Raw genomic sequence first — 20,841 nt, 5'->3', positions numbered from 1 at the left:
CCACACAACAACGTCAACAAGGGAACAAGGTACCTATTCTACTTCTTTTTATTCGCTTTTTCCCGTGTACAGACGGGGTCGGCGTTTTTCGTCAGCCTCTCAATCAGCCCTAACGAGGGTGATAGATTTGGTCTGACATTTGGTTTTGGCTACAAATTTTATGAGTGGATGCCAATAACAGTATATTACCACACAACAACGTCAACAAGGTACCTATTCTACTTCTTTTTATTCGCTTTTTCCCGTGTACAGACGGGGTCGACGTTTTTCGTCAGCCTCTCAATCAGCCCTAACGATGGTGATAGGTTTGGTCTGACATTTGGTTTTGGCTACAAATTTTACGAGTGGATGCTCTTCGCACTCAACCTTTGCTATTTTCTTAGCAAGGGAAATTGAGGCTGGTATATTCCCTGTTTAAAGTCCCCCAGCTAGACTAAGCATAACAGTTAATAACCTTGTATAAATACAACTGGTGTCCAGTAACATTCCAGTTAAGTTAGACAAAATAAACTTAATTCTGTTCAATTGATCCTGGCAAATTAAATGGGACTCTAATCCTATTCGCTTAGCACAAACAACTAACATTTTGGAATGACATTCGAATAATTACTATTTGTGTTTCAGCTACCGGTTGGTAATGATCTAATCCGCACTCCAGTCCCATACCAAGACACAATTCCCAACAGTAAATCCTCCCCGGGTTCCAACAGTGGTGGAGGTGTCAACTACAACACCCCTGTCAACAATAACAACAACACGCTGTCTCCAGCCGTACCTGCGGGCTTTGTTAATAAACAGCAGCTCCATTATTATGTGGTCAAAATCTCAAATAAATGAGGATAAAATTCCATGCCTTGGCTGGGATCGAACCCACACCCTCCTGTTTACCAGGTGAGCGTCTTCCACTACGCTACCAAGGCAGGTTGATTGCCAGAGTCAAAAAAAAAATCCACTTTAAGTTCACTACCGAGACATCAATCAAGATGTTCATTGCAAATATTTTAACAGGATACTTTCTGAAAATCTTGTATTGACCCAGCACCTAAGTGGGGAGTACTGTGTCCCATCAGACATACCCTCTATCCAAGCTTAATTTGAATAGAGAGAATCACGCATGAGCAAGTAAGTGACTTTGTAGAAGCTTAACCCATCCTTTAGGGCTGTTTGCCCCTACACCTAAGCCTCGGAGTCGGCTTTTTGTGTAGGCGTGGAGTTAAACAATTAAGTGACTTGGTAGACATCAATCAAGATGTTCATTGCAAATATTTTAACAGGATACTTTCTGAAAATCTTGTATTGACCCAGCACCTAAGTGGGGAGTACAGGGAGTACTGTGTCCCATCAGACATACCCTCTATCCAAGCTTAATATTTGAATAAGACAAGTTGATTTTAGACCGATCTTCAGCAAAAGCCACTGGTACTTTCTGCCCCTTTAATTTGTAGGTTTTAATATTAAAGAACTACCAGTTTTTCACTTACCTATTTACAATTTTCTGAATTTGCAAGTCACTTCACGTTTCACGCGGACATTATTGGGGTTGGAAAATCTGGAAAAAGAAGCCACTGGTACTTTCTGCCCCTTTAATTTGTAGGTTTTAATATTAAAGAACTACCAGTTTTTCACTTACCTATTTACAATTTTCTGGATTTGCAAGTCACTTCACGTTTCACGCGGACATTATTGGGGTTGGAAAATCTGGAAAAAGAAAAAAGAAAAGTGGCCAAAAATTCCAAATTGGTAACTGAAAAACAGAAACGTGCTGAAGACCATTTTCTGTTAACTTTTTTAGAGTAATCTGATTGGTGCAGAGCTCTGTTTATTTCCCCTACTCACTGGAAGCTCCAATCAGATTCTACAAAAATGTAAACAAATGATCGGTAGCGAACAACGGCAGTTCCGGGGGGAAAAGATTCGAATTTGGCGCTCTGAAGGCCGCGTAAACACGATCACCACAGAGGTAATCCGAATGTCCTCTGTGTTTGTTTATAATCTGAAAAATTTGCAAAATTCTTTTTAAAAAGTTTGGCATACTTCAAATAGTTGATTACCAATTTGTCAATGTCAATTTTTGTGCATTTTTTAATTATTTCATGTAATTTTTTCTCTGTAATTATCATTAAATAAGTGTTAATTTGGGTTTTTAAAGAACTCTCAAGAAAATTGAACCCCCAAGCTTTACCATGTTCTTCTGGCTTTTGTAGAAGTTTTATTCCATTCACTAACCTGTTGAGGGGCCTTCTAGGTTTTTAGAACATTTTGTACCTGGCACCTCTTTCCTCTTTTTTGTTCCTTTTTTACTTTTATCAAGGATAGTCAATAGTTCTGTTTGTTTTTTTTTTTAACATAAACTTCATATTGGTTTATGAAATTCCTATCATCTCACTGACAATTTATTTATGGGTGATTGTTTAGTATGATTTTTTAACTCAAAGAATCCAGGTAATGAAATGGGTGTATTCTAATTTGTACCTACTTACATCCAGTCAAATTTTTCTTTAACTGATACCATTAGAAGTTTAATACATTAGGTTTTACCTTTATAAAGTTACCTATATCCTTAGGAATGTCATAGTAGGGTTTTTGACTTGCCAATCTAGGACACACATTTGAATCCAAGAAGAGGTTAGATCTAGGTAGTAAGTAGGTACTGTTACAGGCTACATAGTTAAGCAGTTTAAAAAAGAAAAATAATTGGTATTATTGTAGAGAAGTGCTGCCAGCTATCATGACACAAGTAGTATAGTGTTCACTGCAGTCACCTTTGATGTAAGAGACCTAGGTTTGATTCCCAGCAATGTCAAAGATTGTAACATGCAAATGATCAATGCTGATTGTTGTGGATCCCATTTAGGTTCATGAGGAAAATGTGTAATTATGTACTTTCAATATACAACTTTTGACATTTGTGCTTGCAAAAAGAAGAAAATGTGTACTATTATTTAAGGCTCAATTACCAAAGTTGTTATTTTTAATACTTTCACTCCCATTAAAGTTACTTGGCTTTGATTATAACACGGATTAGGCAATAAATTTAGAATTTATCAGACATTGTTAAGTATCTTCCTCGCTAGGGCACTAATTTTGTGTTAATGAACTTTCTTTACTGTGTTTCAGATTTTAGCTGTACTGTGTTCAGCTAGATTTTCACCCTTCAAACATTTTACCCATAGGTAAGGTAGAACGTATTTAAATCAATCATGTTCAGTGTATGACCAGCTACAAATATTTTACAAATACTCTTTCTTTACTGTGTTTCAGATTTTAGCTGTACTGTGTTCAGCTAGATTTTCACCCTTCAAACATTTTACCCATAGGTAAGGTAGAACATATTTAAATCAATCATGTTCAGTGTATGACCAGCTACAAATATTTTACAAATACTTATGCTCTGTATTTTTTCTTTTTTCATCTTTAGGTGGAGTCATGTTTTCAAAAAAGAAAAAGAAACCTCAAATTTCTCAACCCTCCAATTTCGAACACCGTGTTCACACTGGCTTTGACAAAAGAGAAGGAAAATTTGTTGGACTCCCATTACAATGGGCAAGCATTGTTGGCAACAACCAAATTTTGAAGAGCACAAACCGCCCATTGCCCCTGGTTGATCCTTCAGAAATCACCCCAACAGAAATTTTGGATTTGAAAGTAAGTATAAGTTTATTACATAGGTATCAACAATAGAAACCTATATTTCTAACTAGGTACTTACCCACTAACCTACTTGGCATTATAAATTCATATTCAACCAGGGTGGCCATTTCTTCTGAGGAAAAAAAAAGTTATACTCTATAAGAAATTTTATTTGTGGGAGGGATGCTCAAACCGCCCATTGCCCCTGGTTGATCCTTCAGAAATCACCCCAACAGAAATTTTGGATTTGAAAGTAAGTATAAGTTTATTACATAGCTATCAACAATAGAAACCTAGATTTCTAACTAGGTACTTACCAACTAACCTACTTAGCATTATAAATTCATATTCAACCAGGGTGGCCATTTCTTCTGAGGAAAAAAAAAAGTTATACTCTATAAGAAATTTTATTTGTGGGAGGGATGCGTGTCACAAATATTGTTCTACAGTTACAATATCGACATTAGGTATAGCCTTCACTCAGATTCGAACCACAAACCTGCAGATGTGAAATTCACTGTGTACCTAACCACTATACCACTAAGATTGATTTTCTGTAATTTATCTAGATTTATTTTAGATTGATTTATAATTCGTTCATTTTGTTGTGTATTAAAATGCCATGTGATAAATAAATAGTGTAGGTATGTTGCAAATGTTGAGATCATTGAACATTATACCATTTTTCCTCTCTCATCTCAATATTTCCCTACAATGTCATTGCTGGCTTCCAAGGTAGGACAAAAGTTTAGGTGTGAAAAGTTCATAGGACATTTAAGGAACATGAGGTTGTGGTTATGTACCGGGTTGAAATAGGCAAGGTTGAATGTTGAGATCATTGAACATTATACCATTTTTCCTCTCTCATCTCAATATTTCCCTACAATGTCATTGCTGGCTTCCAAGGTAGGACAGAAGTTTAGGTGCAAAAAGTTCATAGGACATTTAAGGAACATGAGGTCGTGGTTATGTACCGGGTTGAAATAGGCAAGATTGGTAAACTTGCCTTGTTTCTAAGTTACCACTCCCATGCCAAACTAAGGTAGGACAGAAGTTTAGGTGCAAAAAGTTCATAGGACATTTAAGGAACATGAGGTCGTGGTTATGTACCGGGTTGAAATAGGCAAGGTTGGTAAACTTGCCTTGTTTTTAAGTTACCACTCCCATGCCAAACTGTAGAAACAATATCCTGTCTCACCTAGTCCTGTGTCAACTCAACCCAGTACATAACGACAACCAGAGGACAGATAGGAGAGTCTTTCATAAATAACTGCCAAACTATAGAAACAATATCCTGTCTCACCTAGTCCTGTGTCAACTCAACCCAGTACATAACCACAACCAGAGGACAGATAGGAGAGTCTTTCATAAATAATAAATAATGTAATTTATCTGTTCAGACCATTGTTCGTGGCGAAAACAAAACTGTCCGTGGCGGTGTGAACAATCTGATGAATGGAATTCCGAAAACTTCACATGTGGCGCGCTCTAACTCGCTCCGATCTTCAAGTCCGCCTCGATTGCGCCGCCAACAGCCGCCAAATATGCCACCTGTACTTCCTGAGGGGGAGATCCTAGTCATGCCTCCTCAATATACACCGTCTCCACACCCACCTCCCAATCACAACCAGTTTCCTGTAAGTGAACTTATTGAGGCTCTCTCTCTCTCTCTCTCTCTCTCTCTCTCTCTCTCTCTCTCTCTCTCTCTCTCTCTCTTTCTTAAAACAATAGAAGGTACAATTAAAAAAAATATTTGAAAAAGAGAAATAATTATGAGCAATAATTATTTGGTAAAACCCCCATCATGACAAGACCTCAGCCGTTATAAGCATGTAAAACCTCTATTAAGTAACAAAGGAACAATCGATTTGAGGGCGGTTTGCGGCTGTGCGGAGCGGAGTAAGTGCAGAGCGGATGTGCGGTTTGAGAGAGAACGTATGGAGAAGAGAGGAAGCAGTGAATAGAGGATTGTGGAGGGGAAGACTAAAGGAAGGAAATGCCGAGCCCAAATGAAATTGGGAATATGGCAAAGTAAAAGAAGAAGATTTTTTTTCTCGCTTTATTTAAAGTGGTAGGATTCTCCCCAAGGAGTTCTTCCACTCAACTACTGGAAGAGAAATAAAAACAGGCATTCACGGAGTAAGAAAAATGGGTAGACCCAGAAAAAAGTGAAAATTTTGCGATGTCGTATAAACATGTAGGTACCTAGGTTTAATGCCACCCGTCTATTAATTACTACGCACAATTTAGCTTAACTCAAGTGATCCAAGGGGAGTTGGTACATTGAATGTAGTCCTCTAAATCTCAAATTGAAAATTTCCCCCCTATTACTATAAATAAAATGGACATCAAAAATAAATGACCTAATTAGGTCAGCAGTTTATGAAGATCGGAGAAGGATCTACAGGAACGGTGTGCATTGCTACGGACAAAAACACGGGACGCAAAGTGGCGGTGAAGAAGATGGACTTGAGAAAGCAGCAGAGACGAGAGCTGCTGTTTAATGAGGTAAGAAATGTTATGGTTTAGTCTGTCTACTGTACGAATTTCCTTTGCTAAAGAATTCGCAAAGGTTGACTCGCCAACCCCGTCTGAACACGGGAAAAGACAAAATGAGGGGAAGAAGAACTAATTAAGAAAACAAGAATCTCCTTAACATTTTTTCTTCAACGCCTTTGAAATCTAGAAAAAAAGTAAATCTAGAAATTGACAGGCTCACCAATCTCAGTGGTTCAGTGGATAAAATTCTGTGTAATGGGATTTCCGGGCCGACCTAGGTTCGTGAGAATAATAATTGAACTGCTAGGATAATATGAGGAATATATCTTCCTAGGAAACCGGTTAAGGTGAGGATTAATAAGAATGCGTGAGTTCTATCCCCGCTGAGGTAATGAATCGTCACTCCGAGGCTTAGGTGTAGGGGCAAACAGCCCTAAAGGATGGGTTAAGCTTCTACAAAGTCACTTACTTGCTCATGCGTGATTCTCTGCTGTTGCTGTTGGTTTTGCTGTTGTTGAGCTTGGTTCTGCTGTTGTGGCTGTCCTTGAGGCGTCTGCTTCTGCTCTATTTGCTGTTTATTAACAAAGCCCGCAGGTACGGCTGGAGACAGTGTGTTGTTGTTATTGTTGACAGGGGTGTTGTAGTTGACACCTCCTCCACTGTTGGACACAGACTGCAGTGTACAACAATGGTGGCTGACTTTTGTTCTGCACGCCACATAATTTTATGCGAAATATGAGTAACGGTGCATTTCATGCCCTGGAAACCAGAGTCTCACATTACACTCCCTTACAGAACTACCCCTAAACCGCGGCAGCTTCAGCGAGAATTTATTCATGCTGTTTCGGTGGTGGAATTTTCGGCGGTTTCTCGTCTGGTCGGGTTTCGAACCCACTATCTCCAGATAGAGATTATTGTTGATTTACTGTTGGGAATTGTGTCTTGGTATGGGACTGGAGTGCGGATTAGATCATTACCAACCGGTAGCTGAAACACAAATAGTAATTATTTGAATGTCATTCCAAAATGTTAGTTTTTTGTGCAAAGCGAATAGGATTAGAGTCCCATTTAATTTGCCAGGATCAATTGAACAGAACTAAGTTTATTTTGTCTAACTTAACTGGAATGTTACTGGACACCAGTGGTATTTATACAAGGTTATTAACTGTAATGCTTAGTCTAACTGGGGGACTTTAGGAATATACCAGCCTAAATTTCCCTTGCTAAGAAAATAGCAAAGGTTGAGTGCGAAGGGCATCCACTCGTAAAATTTGTAGCCAAAACCAAATGTCAGACCAAACCTATCACCCTCGTTAAGGCTGATTGAGAGGCTGACGAAAAATGCCGACCCCGTCTGTACACGGGAAAAAGCGAATAAAAAGAAGTAGAATAGGTACCTTGTTGACGTTGTTGTGTGGTAATATACTGTTATTATTTAATTAATAATTACTATCTATAACTTATCTAGGTATATTTTTGTTGTACTTATCAATAACTTCTCTATATTTCTGTTAGTTATAAATACCTTGTTGATATTGTTGTGGGGTAATATACTGTTGTTGGCGTTCATAGGTTGAGCAGGACGGGGTCCATTCATATTCATCTGAGGATATTGGGACCTATTGTAATTGTTGTTACCAGGGTGTCCATGCTGAAATTAACAAGTCAAATAAATGGGTTAGTTGCATAGATTTTCCCTGTAATATTTTTTATATGGATAAAAAGAAAAAAAAATCCATATTGAATTTTGAGCTGGAATGTTTACTGCTACCAAGTCTGGGTACTAGAAAAGTTTCTTGGTGTGTCAATAGGATCATGGCTCCTATAGTGTTAGGTTATGTTGACCTATTAATTTTGTATTTGATTCAATGTTGATACTAACCTTAGTGGTGTTGTGGTTAGCATGGTGGACTCTGAATCTGGAAGTTGGTGGTTCGAATCCAAGTCAAGTCATAGAATTTAGCGTAGTGTATTGAGCAGGGAACGACATTTGTGACAAGCATTTCTGCTTGTTTCTGCTTGTCACAAATGTCAACAGTATACTCGATATTAGAGCAAATTTTTGCAAGTTTCACTTGTTTGAATCTGATGTTTGCGCAAATATCGCGTACACAAGCAATTTTCCCTGTAATATTTTTTATATGGATAAAAAGAAAAAAAAATCCATATTGAATTTTGAGCTGGAATGTTTACTGCTACCAAGTCTGGATACTACAAAAGTTTCTTGGTGTGTCAATAGGATCATGGCTCCTATAGTGTTAGGTTATGTTGACCTTTAAGTTTACGCAAATATCGCGTACACAAGCAACGATCTATCGAAAGACCAGATAGGAAGACCAATTTGTAGCGTGTATGGCGAGCTTTACAGGTCGTATTACTCCCGACCTTTGAGAGTTCGTTTTCTCCCAGTATTCTTGGGAACAAAGGCTGTCTGCTGGTAGCTCTACACTTAGCGTGATATAAGAACATCAAATTTGCCAAGACACTAATATCCAGAGTGTAATGTTGTCTGCATTTTTGGTGGCGCGTGTTTCAAGAAACCCTCCTCGAAGTATCTTTCCTAAGGGTCCAATAATGGAATCGATTTTTTTTTTTTTTTAATAGTGATATTGTTAAATAAATTGGAGGTATATGATGCATATACCCCAACATTATGGACTGTGTTCATGTTGCTCTTTTTTGTCTGCATTTTTGGTGGCGCGTGTTTCAAGAAACCCTCCTCGAAGTATCTTTCCTAAGGGTCCAATAATGGAATCGATTTTTTTTTTAAATAGTGATATTGTTAAATAAATTGGAGGTATATGATGCATATACCCCAACATTATGGACTGTGTTAATGTTGCTTTTTTTCCTTTTAAGTAGGTACTTTAACAATTCTAAAAGGTATGTTGTTCGCGCTGAATTTTTGGTTTGCTTAGAGAGAAAATGGTTAAAAGTAGTAAAAATTATTTCGCGGCCATATTGTGTCATTCAACCAAGTGGTCAACAATAATCTCTATCTGGAGATAGTGGGTTCGAAACCCGACCAGACGAGAAACCGCCGAAAATTCCACCACCGAAGCAGCATGAATAAATTCTCGCTGAAGCTGCCGCGGTTTAGGGGTAATTCTGTAAGGGAGTGTAATGTGAGACTCTGGTTTCCAGGGTATGAAATGCACCGTTACTCATATTTCGCATAAAATTATGTGGCGTGCAGAACAAAAGTCAGCCACCATTGTTGTACACTGCAGTCTGTTTTAGCAAACTCTGGAAATATGCATAAATTTGAAGCTAATAATTCGTTCCGTGTTGTTTATTTCATGTTGGTAGGGTTTCTGATCATAATACTATATAAAACATGTTATAATACCTATGTGAAATTTATCAGCCTCCGTATAGAACTATAGATGGATGGGCAAATGGGTAAGAGAATCACGCATGAGCAAGTAAGTGACTTTGTAGAAGCTTAACCCATCCTTTAGGGCTGTTTGCCCCTACACCTAAGCCTCGGAGTGGGCTTTTTGTGTAGGCGTGGAGTTAAACAATTAAGTGACTTCGATCTTATTTGTTTTTGTCTTATAGTCTTGAGAAATGCAAACTCTTTTTGAGCTTTTTCAAAGTTTTGACTTTTAAAAGCGGCCGAACCGTACATTTCTCAAGGTCCGGCCCACGAACACTTTTAATCATCATAAACTAAGCTCTCTGCAAAATTCAAACGACCTGTGGCTAAAGGCAAAGTCCCAAGCAAGGTCCGGCCCACGAACACTTTTAATCATCATAAACTAAGCTCTCTGCAAAATTCAAACGACCTGTGGCTAAAGGCAAAGTCCTGAAAACAGCGAACTCCTTTTGAGCTTTTCCCGAGTATAGCCCTAAATAGCAAAACTTTGGTCCGGAATAACAGCCGAACCGTACCTTCTGGAAACAGGGCCCAGGAACATTATCGATCTACATAATTGATTTCATTTTTGTGTTAAGTTTTGGCTACTTTGACCGAAATTTAAAGTCCTGAGGGAGGAGAACTCTTTTTGAGCTTTTTCAAAGATTTAACCCAAAATAACGGCCGAACAGTACATTTCTCGAGGTCCAGCCCGCGGACACTTTTGATCGTCATTAACTATGGAAGCTCTCTGCAAAATTGGAGCTACCTGTGGGTAAAGGTGAAGCCCTGAGAACCGCAAACTCCTTTTGCGCTTTTTCCCCGTATATTTTCCATTTAATTTTTCTTAAATATTATGCTTATTGATATGTAAGTCAGCCACCATTGTTGTACACTGCAGTCTGTTTTAGCAAACTCTGGAAATATGCATAAATTTGAAGCTAATAATTCGTTCCGTGTTATTTATTTCATGTTGGTAGGGTTTCTGATCATAATACAATATAAAATATGTTATAATACCTATGTGAAATTTATCAGCCTCCGTATAGAACTATAGATGGATGGGCAAATGGGTATCATAGTCATAGTGACATAGCAGGGGGTCCAGTTTCCATAAAATTCTGTGTAATGGGATTTCCGGGCCGACCTAGGTTCGTGAGAATAATAATTGAACTGCTAGGATAATATGAGGAATATATCTACCTAGGAAACCGGTTAAGGTGAGGATAAATAAGAATGCGTGAGTTCTATACCCGCTGAGGTGATGAATCGTCCCCAAGAAGAAGGGCCTATGGTATTTTTCTTTGGACAAATGCACTTTATATTCTTATAAACATACTATAAACCTTATTTAAGATTAGAAAGTCTCATTATTCCAACAGCCATATGCCAATAGTAAGTAGGTAAATGAGATTGAATTTTTATCCGAGAATAATAGTAATAGATCAAGTTTACTATTAATATGCTGACTATGTTAGTATGGTCCCCCCTTTTGCTAATCTATCCCCCCCTCCTCCGTTATGTTAAAACGCACACCTTCCTACTTAAGGTACTGGAAGGTTAAAGTGAAAGGATTTCACCATTACGTGATAAGACTAATGTAGTCCAGGAGCTAATCAATAATTTAATTTCTCATCCCTTTAATACTGGAAATATAATAACAATGAAGAAAAAAATGTTATAATTTTACATTCATTCGTACAGGGATTGACGAAAGATTTTTATTATTAATGTTAATTTTAGCAGCAGGCTAGGGTAGTGGCTTCTGAATAAAGTCCTTAAGGATATTGGAAATTGCTAATTTTCATCTGCTTTTTCACATTTTGTCTCATTCTTTGCTTTTTTTTCTACTGAATATACCTATTGATGTATGTTAACAACCCAATGTGTTGAAACATGAAATAAATAAACTTTGATACTTTGACAAGGTCCGGCCCACGAACACTTTTAATCATCATAAACTAAGCTCTCTGCAAAATTCAAACGACCTGTGGCTAAAGGCAAAGTCCTGAGAACAGCAAACTCCTTTTGAGCTTTTTCCCCGTATATTTTCATTTTTTCCAATATATTTCCATTTAATTTTTCTTAAATATTATGCTTATTGATATGTTTTCTTTGTTTCAGTTCCGAGCAGCTCTACAAATGGTAGTGAGTGCTGGGGATCCGAGAGATAATCTGGAGCAGTTTATGAAGATCGGAGAAGGATCTACAGGAACGGTGTGCATTGCTACGGACAAAAACACGGGACGCAAAGTGGCGGTGAAGAAAATGGACTTGAGAAAGCAGCAGAGACGAGAGCTGCTGTTTAATGAGGTAAGAAATGTTATGGTTTAATCTGTCTACTGTACGAATTTCCTTTGCTAAAGAATTCGCAAAGGTTGACTCGTCAACCCCGTTTGAACACGGGAAAAGACAAAAAGAGGGGAAGAAGAACTAATTAAGAAAACAATCTCCTTGACATTTTTTCTTCAACGCCTTTTAAATCTAGAAAAAAAGTAAATCTAGAAATTGACAGGCTCACCAATCTCAGTGGTGCAGTGATTAACGCTTTGGACCTGAGGATTCGTAGTTCGATTCCAAATCAAGTCATAAAATTTATCTAGGTGTAATAATTGGGGTATATTTGTGAGAAGCATTAAGTAGGCTGGACACAATTAAAAATGCGTCCTCCTTCCTCTTATTGACACGCACCCGTTCTTTTTACAGGTGGTCATAATGCGGGACTACCATCATCCGAACATTGTGGAAATGTACGACAGTTTCCTGGTTGGGGATGAACTTTGGGTGGTCATGGAGTTCCTAGAAGGGGGTGCCCTCACGGATATTGTCACCTATGCTCGCATGGACGAAGAACAAATAGCCACCGTGTGCAAGCAGTGTTTGAAGGCGCTCGCCTATCTACACTCGCAGGGAGTTATTCATCGTGATATTAAGAGTGACTCTATACTTCTCGCTGCTGATGGACGGGTAAGAAGACTAGGAATATGATGTTGTTGTAGCGGCTTTAGCATTCACCGAATGGCAATAGCAGAATAAACATTGTCGGGCTAGGGGACGTTAAACATTGTCGGCCTAAGGGACGTTAAACAGAGAGTAGACTAGCGCCTGGCTGTGAGACTATAAACAGGGAGGAGAGCAGCTAACCCTAACCAGCCAGCAAGCTGGCAGTTCTTCAAAGGGTTCTCTCTGCTTTTAAAGACCAAGCACAAGTCCTCCCGATGGTTGACTGCGGTTCAGGAAGAGCCAGCCACTTTAACATGGCTAGAGCTAGAGACCATCACCCCGGTGTATAGCAGACGTCCTCCCGATGGTTGACTGCGGTTCAGGAAGAGCCAGCCACTTTAACATGGCTAGAGCTAGAGACCATCACCCCGGTGTATAGCAGATACAAAAAGATATCTTTTTTTTATTCTGCTATTGCCATTCGGCGAAGGAATTTGATGAATTTCGGCGATGAATTTCGAAGAAGGAATTTCGGCGAAGGTACCCTTCCCCTACCATGTTAATGGCTCTTTTTTTGTAAGCCGTTTATTGTATAAATAAATAAAATGTCCTAACGGGCATTTTCCCTTGTTTCTTTTTTTATCTAGGCATGGCTTAACATTACACAAAAAGACCACTCCGAGGCTTAGGTGTAAGGGCAAACAGCCCTAAAGGATGGGTTAAGCTTCTACAAATATAGGCATGGCTTGGAGTTTGAGTCACAACTTGATAAGAAAGGATAGGAGTACAGGATATGCGGTTTGCGGCTGTGCGGAGCGGAGTAAGTGCAGAGCGGATGTGCGGTTTGAGAGAGAACGTATGGAGAAGAGAGGAAGCAGTGATTAGAGGATTGTGGAGGGGAAGACTAAAGAAGGGAAATGCCGAGCTCAAATGAAATTGGGAATATGGCAAAGTAAAAGAAGAAGATTTTTCTCGCTTTATTTAAAGTGGTAGGATTCTCCCCAGAGAGGAAGCAGTGAATAGAGGATTGTGGAGGGGAAGACTAAAGGAAGGAAATGCCGAGCCCAAATGAAATTGAGAATATGGCAAAGTAAAAGAAGAAGATTTTTCTCGCTTTATTTAAAGTGGTAGGATTCTCCCCAAGGAGTTATTCCACTCAACTACTGGAAGAGAAATATAAACAGGCATTCACGGAGTAAGAAAAATGGGTAGACCCAGAAAAAAGTGAAAATTTTGCGATGTCGTATAAACATGTAGGTACCTAGGTTTAATGCCACCCGTCTATTAATTACTACGCACAATTTTGCTTAACTCAAGTGAAAATTGACATCAAAAATAAATGACCTAATTAAGTATGTGTAACTCCAGTTTCTATTGTGCACGGTGTTTTTACTCAAAGATAATAATAATTATTGAGTTACAATTCCAACTAAAGCTTGTAAATGCAAACTGAATAACATGCAGCCTTATTATAGTCTAATGTCGTTCATTAAACGGCAACAAAGAGTGCGAATAATATTTATGCTTTCGCTTTTTAATAAGACTTTTATAGACGTCGCAATCTGCAGTCTTAACAGCAGTATAGCCATTGTGCCAAAAGATAATAATAATTATTGAGTTACAATTCCAACTAAAGCTTGTAAATGCAAACTGAATAACATGCAGCCTTATTATATTCTAATGTTCATTAAACGGCAACAAAGAGTGCGAATAATATTTATGCTTTCGCTTTTTAATAAGACTTTTATAGACGTCGCAATGTGCAGTCTTAACAGCAGTATAGCCATTGTGCCGATTGTGCCATTAATTTCCTTGCCCTTGTGAAGTATTTGCATATAAAAACTACCTACTTGTAATTTTTATTCCTTTTCCCCTTTGAAAATATGAAAGCTTGAAAGTTAAAAACTATGTTTTTCCCTATGGATAATTAGCATAAAGATTGTGACATTTCTGAGAGCAGGTGTTCTTACCGTGTACAGAGTGTTTCTAAGATTCATTACGCCAATACTTGGGGTACCATGACGATGAAATAAGTGTCCTTAAGATCGATATTATCGACCCCTCTTTTACCCATTATGAACATGGGATATTAGGATAATGTTACTTTCAAGGTACCCTTTAACAGGCAGGTCCCCCGGCCCTCCTTGTGCCATTGATGAAAGGCTCGCGTCATAGTAATTGTTAAATAATTCCTACATTCCTGGGACACACACAGTATTAAGTGTCCTTAAGATCGATATTATCGACCCCTCTTTTACCCATTATGAACATGGGATATTAGGATAATGTTACTTTCAAGGTACCCTAAAGGGACATTATGTACGAGAAAATACATAATGTCCCAATCTAAATCTTCATTGTTCCTTGAAGACTATATTGTATAGCGAAAGGGGCAGGGGTCGAATTTTTTCGACTCAGGTCCTTAAGATCGATATTATCGACCCCTCTTTTACCCATTATGAACATGGGATATTAGGATAATGTTACTTTCAAGGTACCCTTTAATACATAATGTCCCAATCTAAATCTTCATTGTTCCTTGAAGACTATATTGTATAGCGAAAGGGGCAGGGGTCGATTTTTTTCGGCTCAGTGTTTGGAGTTCGGGGTGCACTCAGCCTCGTGAGGACAAGTGAGTAGCTACTTTGATCGAGTAGCAAACAGTGGCGGCTTTACCAGTGTAAAAAGATTATTGAAATATGAAAATTGATTGTTAAGGAGGCACTTAGTAATGTTGTGATATCAACAAAATTGTGAAAAAGCTTCACTGCTTTACTACAAAGAATTGTTGATGATCATGATGATTTGATACTTTCATACTCTTTTCTTAGGCACATTAAGGTCAGACCGTTGTCTCGTTGACTTTTGAAGCATTCTGTATGTTGATTACTTTCAGTTTTGATATAATTAGATGCTTGCGTGCGCTGGTAATTAGAAATTTCCCTGTATCCATTCCGAGGACATACGGTATTTGTTAATTCATAGTAATTCCTCCATTTCTAGGACACAGTAATTGTTGATTCATAGTAATTCCTCTATTCCGAGGACACACGATATTTGTTAATTCATAGTAATTCCACGATTTTTGTTGTTGTTTTTACTTTCTGTTATGTCTGTGTATAGGAACTCATACATATATAGAAGTAATTAAATTTTGTTGTTTAATAACAACTCTGTTATATAACTAATTGTTAATTCATAGTAATTCCTCCATTCCGAGGACATACGGTATTAAATTTGTTAATTCATAGTAATTCCTCCATTCCTAGGACACAGTAATTGTTGATTCATAGTAATTCCTCCATTCCTAGGACACACTAATTGTTAATTCATAGTAATTCCCCCATTCCGAGGACATACGATATTTGTTAATTCATAGTAATTCTACGATTTTTGTTGTTGTTTTTACTTTCTGCTATGTCTGTGTATAGGAACTCATACATATATAGAAGTAATTAAATTTTGTTGTTTAATAACAACAACTCTGTTATATAACTTGACATTTTAGTACTTAACATTTATGTTGATATTCCTAGATACCTGTCTGGTATAATGTAATAAGAAGGTATAACACATTTCTTGTCGATCTGGTTGGCAAATGGTAATAGGAATATTTTCGTAATTCAGCTAACAGTGTTGATATTTTCAATATGGTTCAAAATTATGATGTTTTCCGATAAATATTGCAAATGGCCAATGCAAGCTAAATATGTACCTTATTTACCAGACAGTTATAATTTACTTAGTTCAGCTAACAGTGTTGATATTTTCAATATGGTTCAAAATTATGATGTTTTCCGATAAATATTGCAAATGGCCAATGCAAGCTAAATATATACCTTATTTACCAGACAGTTATAATTTACTTAATTCATGCTTTGTTCACCTAAGTCATGCTTAATTCACCTCATTCTTGCTTAATTCACCTCATTCATGCTTAATTCACCTCATTCATGCTTAGTTGATGGGCCTTGTTTACATTACAAGAACTAGGACTCTGATTTACGCAGTGCGTACTTTTCGAAAGTGGTGGTGCAAATTTTGTCCAGAGAACCATAAAGCCAAAAAACCAAAAGAACTGGTTTTTGGGGGATTTTTTTCACATTTTCGCACACAAGTGAGCCCTGATGTCATTTGTCGCGACGACCTATGAACTCAAAGCGAGAAAGTTTTAGATAACACTTCAGTCGTTATTTTAAGACCGGTTTTAGTATTTATCGCGACGACCTATGAACTCAAAGCGAGAAAGTTTTAGATAACACTTCAGTCGTTAATTTAAGACCGGTTTTAGCGGCGCGACGACCTATGAACTCAAAGCGAGAAAGTTTTAGATAACACTTCAGTCGATCATTTAAGACCGGTTTTAGCGTAGATCTGTCGTTAATTTAAGACCGGTTTTAGCGTCACTTATGTTAAGCTACGCCGAGCAAGGCCAATAAATGGATGGGTGACTTCAACATTATATTCCGATCATTTAAGACCGGTTTTAGCGTCACCTATGTTAAGCTACGCCGAGCAGGGCCAATAAATGGATGGGTGACTTAATCATTATATTATTGGGAATAAAGGGAGAACGGGCTCTAGTCTTGATTTTAAATCAGTACATGAAAGTAAAATCAAAAAAATCAAATCAAGAATGATAACAAACTGAATATTAAACAAATTAGGTAGGTACATAGTTACTGATTTTCTCTAATCACGATCGTCTTGATTTTAAATCATTACATGAAAGTAAAATCAAATCAAGAATAATAATAAACTGAATATTAAACAAATTATGTAGGTACATAGGTGCCTACTGATTTTCTCTAATCACGATCTAATAAACTACGGGCTAAAAAATTCCCGGAGGGACGGGCCCAGCTTGTTACCTCTGCAGTTTCCCTCCTATTTTATTTTTCCTCGTATTTTTACTAAGTTTCCCCTTTTCCCTCTTCGCTTTTTTCTTTCACTACCTTTCTCTCCCAGTTAGGTAGATATTTAAGGGGGTATCTGAGTCAGGTCATCTCATGGCAAGCACAGTGCAAAATTATCTCGGTCAGTAAGATATTATTGAAATGATTCTGAGCAACTAAGGAAGTGGTATCCTTAATCGTATGATGGCAACCTGCTGGTGTGGTAGGAAGTTGGTGCAAAATCTCATGGCAAGCACAGTGCAAAATTATCTCGGTCAGTAAGATATTATATTGAAATGATTCTGAGCAACTAAGGAAGTGGTATCCTTGATCGTATGATGGCAACCTGCTGGTGTGGTAGGAAGTTGGTGCAATAATAATAAAATATTTATCTTTCTCCAAAAAAGTGAGCACTAGATGAGTGACGTATATCAGCCAAAATATGGGGATTTTTTTGCTCCAAAGGATTCAGCTCGGAAAAACTAAGAAAAAGGGTTAATATCGGTTCGGATTTTGTACGAAACAAAAAGTACAAATAATTGTTCGCCCTTGTACTCGTACTTTCTTGTCCGAACATTTTTTACTATAAAATGGCGGGAGATGAAAGAGGGAGAGAGAAAGGTAGTGAAAGAAAAAAAGCGAAGAGGGAAAGGGGGGAAACTTAGTAAAAATACGAGGAAAAATAAAATAGGAGGGAAACTGCTCACCACAATTTTTCCCCTACGAATTAGGGTACAAAAGATATAATGCAAACTTAGCCTCATTTGACCGAGATCAAACGTCAACTTTTTTCTGGAATGAGGTAAATACCACAAAATGCACGGGAAAAATATTATCCTGGACATGAAAAAATGTTGGTCCAAGAACGAGGAGTGAATCTCTGAACAGCTACAATAACAGCAGCAACGAACATTAAAGAAGGAAATTTGGTTAAAAAACCATTACGATCAAAATAAAATATACAGATAATATACACCCTACTTGAAAAATAGAATAACAAATAAAATATACATATTTATAAACAAAGCTATTTTTTTGTTAGAGGTTAAAGCGAATTGGTTAAATAATAAAATATTGTTTTCTTATTTCGAGTACACATAGACAAGACCTGGTTCACAAAACAAGCGTAGATCATTGCCACTTACGCTATACGCAGTAACTAGGTACGCAAAGAAAGTACGCACTGCGTAAATCAGAGTGCTAGTTCTTGTAATGTAAACAAGGCCCATCAACTAAGCATGAATGAGGTGAATTAAGCATGAATTAGGCGAATTAAGCATGAACTAAGTAAATTATAACTGTCTGGTAAATAAGGTACATATTTAGCTTGCATTGGCCATTTGCAATATTTATCGGAAAACATCATAATTTTGAACCATATTGAAAATATCAACACTGTTAGCTGAATTACGAAAATATTCCTATTACCATTTGCCAACCAGATCGACAAGAAATGTGTTATACCTTCTTATTACATTATACCAGACAGGTATCTAGGAATATCAACATAAATGTTAAGTACTAAAATGTCAAGTTATATAACAGAGTTGTTGTTATTAAACAACAAAATTTAATTACTTCTATATATGTATGAGTTCCTATACACAGACATAACAGAAAGTAAAAACAACAACAAAAATCGTGGAATTACTATGAATTAACAAATATCGTATGTCCTCGGAATAGAGGAATTACTATGAATCAACAATTACTGTGTCCTAGGAATGGAGGAATTACTATGAATTAACAAATTTAATACCGTATGTCCTCGGAATGGAGGAATTACTATGAATTAACAATTAGTGTGTCCTAGGAATGGAGGAATTACTATGAATTAACAAATTTAATACCGTATGTCCTCGGAATGGAGGAATTACTATGAATTAACAATTAGTGTGTCCTAGAAATGGAGGAATTACTATGAATTAACAATTAGTGTGTCCTAGGAATGGAGGAATTACTATGAAATAACAATAATTACTGTGTCCTAGAAATGGAGGAATTACTATGAATTAACAAATACTGTGTCCCAGGAATGTAGGAATTATTTAACAATTACTATGACGCGAGCCTTTCATCAATGGCACAAGGAGGGCCGGGGGACCTGCCTGTCTTAGGAAAGGATGTTGAAGTAGTTCAGCGGCCGTGGCTCTCTGCAGAGGATCCCTGACTAGAAGTCTCTCCAGAAATCCTTGTAAACGTGGGGATACCTGAGAAAAAGAACGCGGAAAATCAAATAATAATAACGTATATTTACGGGACAAGCCCATTATAAGAACATACAATGCATAGAATACGAGTACATAGACACATAAAACATAGATACGTAAACAAAAAATAAGGATCCGATAGAATTGATACTTTTAAAATATCTAATAGGATCAGTTAAACACACAAGTATTGAGTATTTAAGAAATTTTTCCTTGCTAAAGAAATAGCAAAGGTTGCGAAGGGCATCCACTCGTAAAATTTTTGTAGTCAAAACCAATTGTCAGCCCAAAGCAATCACCCTAGTTAGGGCTGATTGAAAGGCTGACGAAAAACGCCGACCCCGTCTGAACGCGGGAAAAGCCGAAGAAAAAGAAGAAGGATACTTTTAGTCTAATTAGATCAGTTAAACACACAAGTATCCAAAGCAATCACCCTAGTTAGGGCTGATTGAAAGGCTGACGAAAAACGCCGACCCCGTCTGAACACGGGAAAAGCCGAAGAAAAAGAAGAAGAAGGATACTTTTAGCCTAATTAGATCAGTTAAACACACAAGTATTCAAAGCAATCACCCTAGTTAGGGCTGATTGAAAGGCTGACGAAAAACGCCGACCCCGTCTGAACACGGGAAAAGCCGAAGAAAAAGAAAAAGAAGAAGGATACTTTTAGTCTAATTAGATCAGTTAAACACACAATTATTGAGTATATTAATGGTCTAAATAATTATAGGTACAAGTACATACCTTGTGAGTGTTTTTCAACTTAGGTGGAGGCATATCACGGATTCTTCTCATGGCTTGTAAGGGCGGTTCGTTGAAGAATGGAGGTTCTCCATCTACCATCTCTACGACCATTATACCTGGGAAGCAAAAGTTAAACAAAATTATAGTCAAAGAATCAATTACATGGCTCGGTACATTTTAAAATTTGAGTAGGTACAATTTATATTATGATGAAAAATGTACTTGATAATATAGGCAATGATGAGACCAACCGATTGGAAGAAGATTGCTCAATTTCCGATAAAATTATCTTCAACTTAATTTACGTAATCATGGGCAACCATTAATTATTCATACATTGATGGAAGAAAAAGTTTCTTCATATTTTTTAACACCTCAAAACACAACACTCACTTGAGCGATTCTGTGGGGCAACTTTGCTTTCATTATGAGATAAAGCTCAAAACCCCCCTTGTCGTTAACAAAGAACTCATAAAATAGCTGTCAAGAAGTGTTTGATCCTATTCTTTTATGTATAAAATATATAAAAAAATATTCTTTCTTTTACCATCTTCAGTAGGTACGT

The 20,841-nt window shown here is 37.4% G+C and overlaps 2 protein-coding genes and 1 long non-coding RNA gene across 3 annotated transcripts; 1 reads left to right on the top strand and 2 right to left on the bottom strand.

Moving 5' to 3' along the window:
• The first annotated feature begins 2,040 nt into the window (after positions 1-2,040).
• On the top strand, positions 2,041-14,420 carry LOC103520119 (serine/threonine-protein kinase PAK mbt). The gene is made up of 9 exons (XM_026831363.1): positions 2,041-2,442; positions 3,118-3,173; positions 3,419-3,645; positions 5,031-5,267; positions 6,010-6,138; positions 9,516-9,554; positions 11,612-11,800; positions 12,194-12,454; positions 14,391-14,420. The coding sequence occupies exons 3-9, from the start codon at positions 3,427-3,429 to the stop codon at positions 14,418-14,420; spliced, it is 1,104 nt and encodes a 367-aa protein (XP_026687164.1). The 5' UTR covers positions 2,041-2,442; positions 3,118-3,173; positions 3,419-3,426.
• Positions 14,421-15,890: 1,470 nt separating this feature from the next.
• LOC113471902 lies at positions 15,891-16,444 on the bottom strand. Its single transcript, XR_003394427.1, has 2 exons — positions 16,270-16,444; positions 15,891-16,145 (listed from the first exon to the last, which is right to left on the bottom strand). It is a non-coding gene; the product is annotated as an uncharacterized LOC113471902 (long non-coding RNA).
• Positions 16,445-18,180: 1,736 nt separating this feature from the next.
• Positions 18,181-20,403, bottom strand: LOC103520118 (serine/threonine-protein kinase PAK mbt-like). Its single transcript, XM_008485215.3, has 2 exons — positions 20,277-20,403; positions 18,181-19,535 (listed from the first exon to the last, which is right to left on the bottom strand). The coding sequence occupies exons 1-2, from the start codon at positions 20,385-20,387 to the stop codon at positions 19,374-19,376; spliced, it is 273 nt and encodes a 90-aa protein (XP_008483437.3). The 5' UTR covers positions 20,388-20,403; the 3' UTR covers positions 18,181-19,373.
• Positions 20,404-20,841: the final 438 nt, after the last annotated feature.

Source organism: Diaphorina citri, unplaced genomic scaffold, assembly GCF_000475195.1.
Source record: "Diaphorina citri unplaced genomic scaffold, Diaci psyllid genome assembly version 1.1 scaffold3235, whole genome shotgun sequence".
NCBI classification, from domain to species: domain Eukaryota; kingdom Metazoa; phylum Arthropoda; class Insecta; order Hemiptera; family Psyllidae; genus Diaphorina; species Diaphorina citri.
This window is presented reverse-complemented; position numbering and strand designations above follow the sequence as displayed.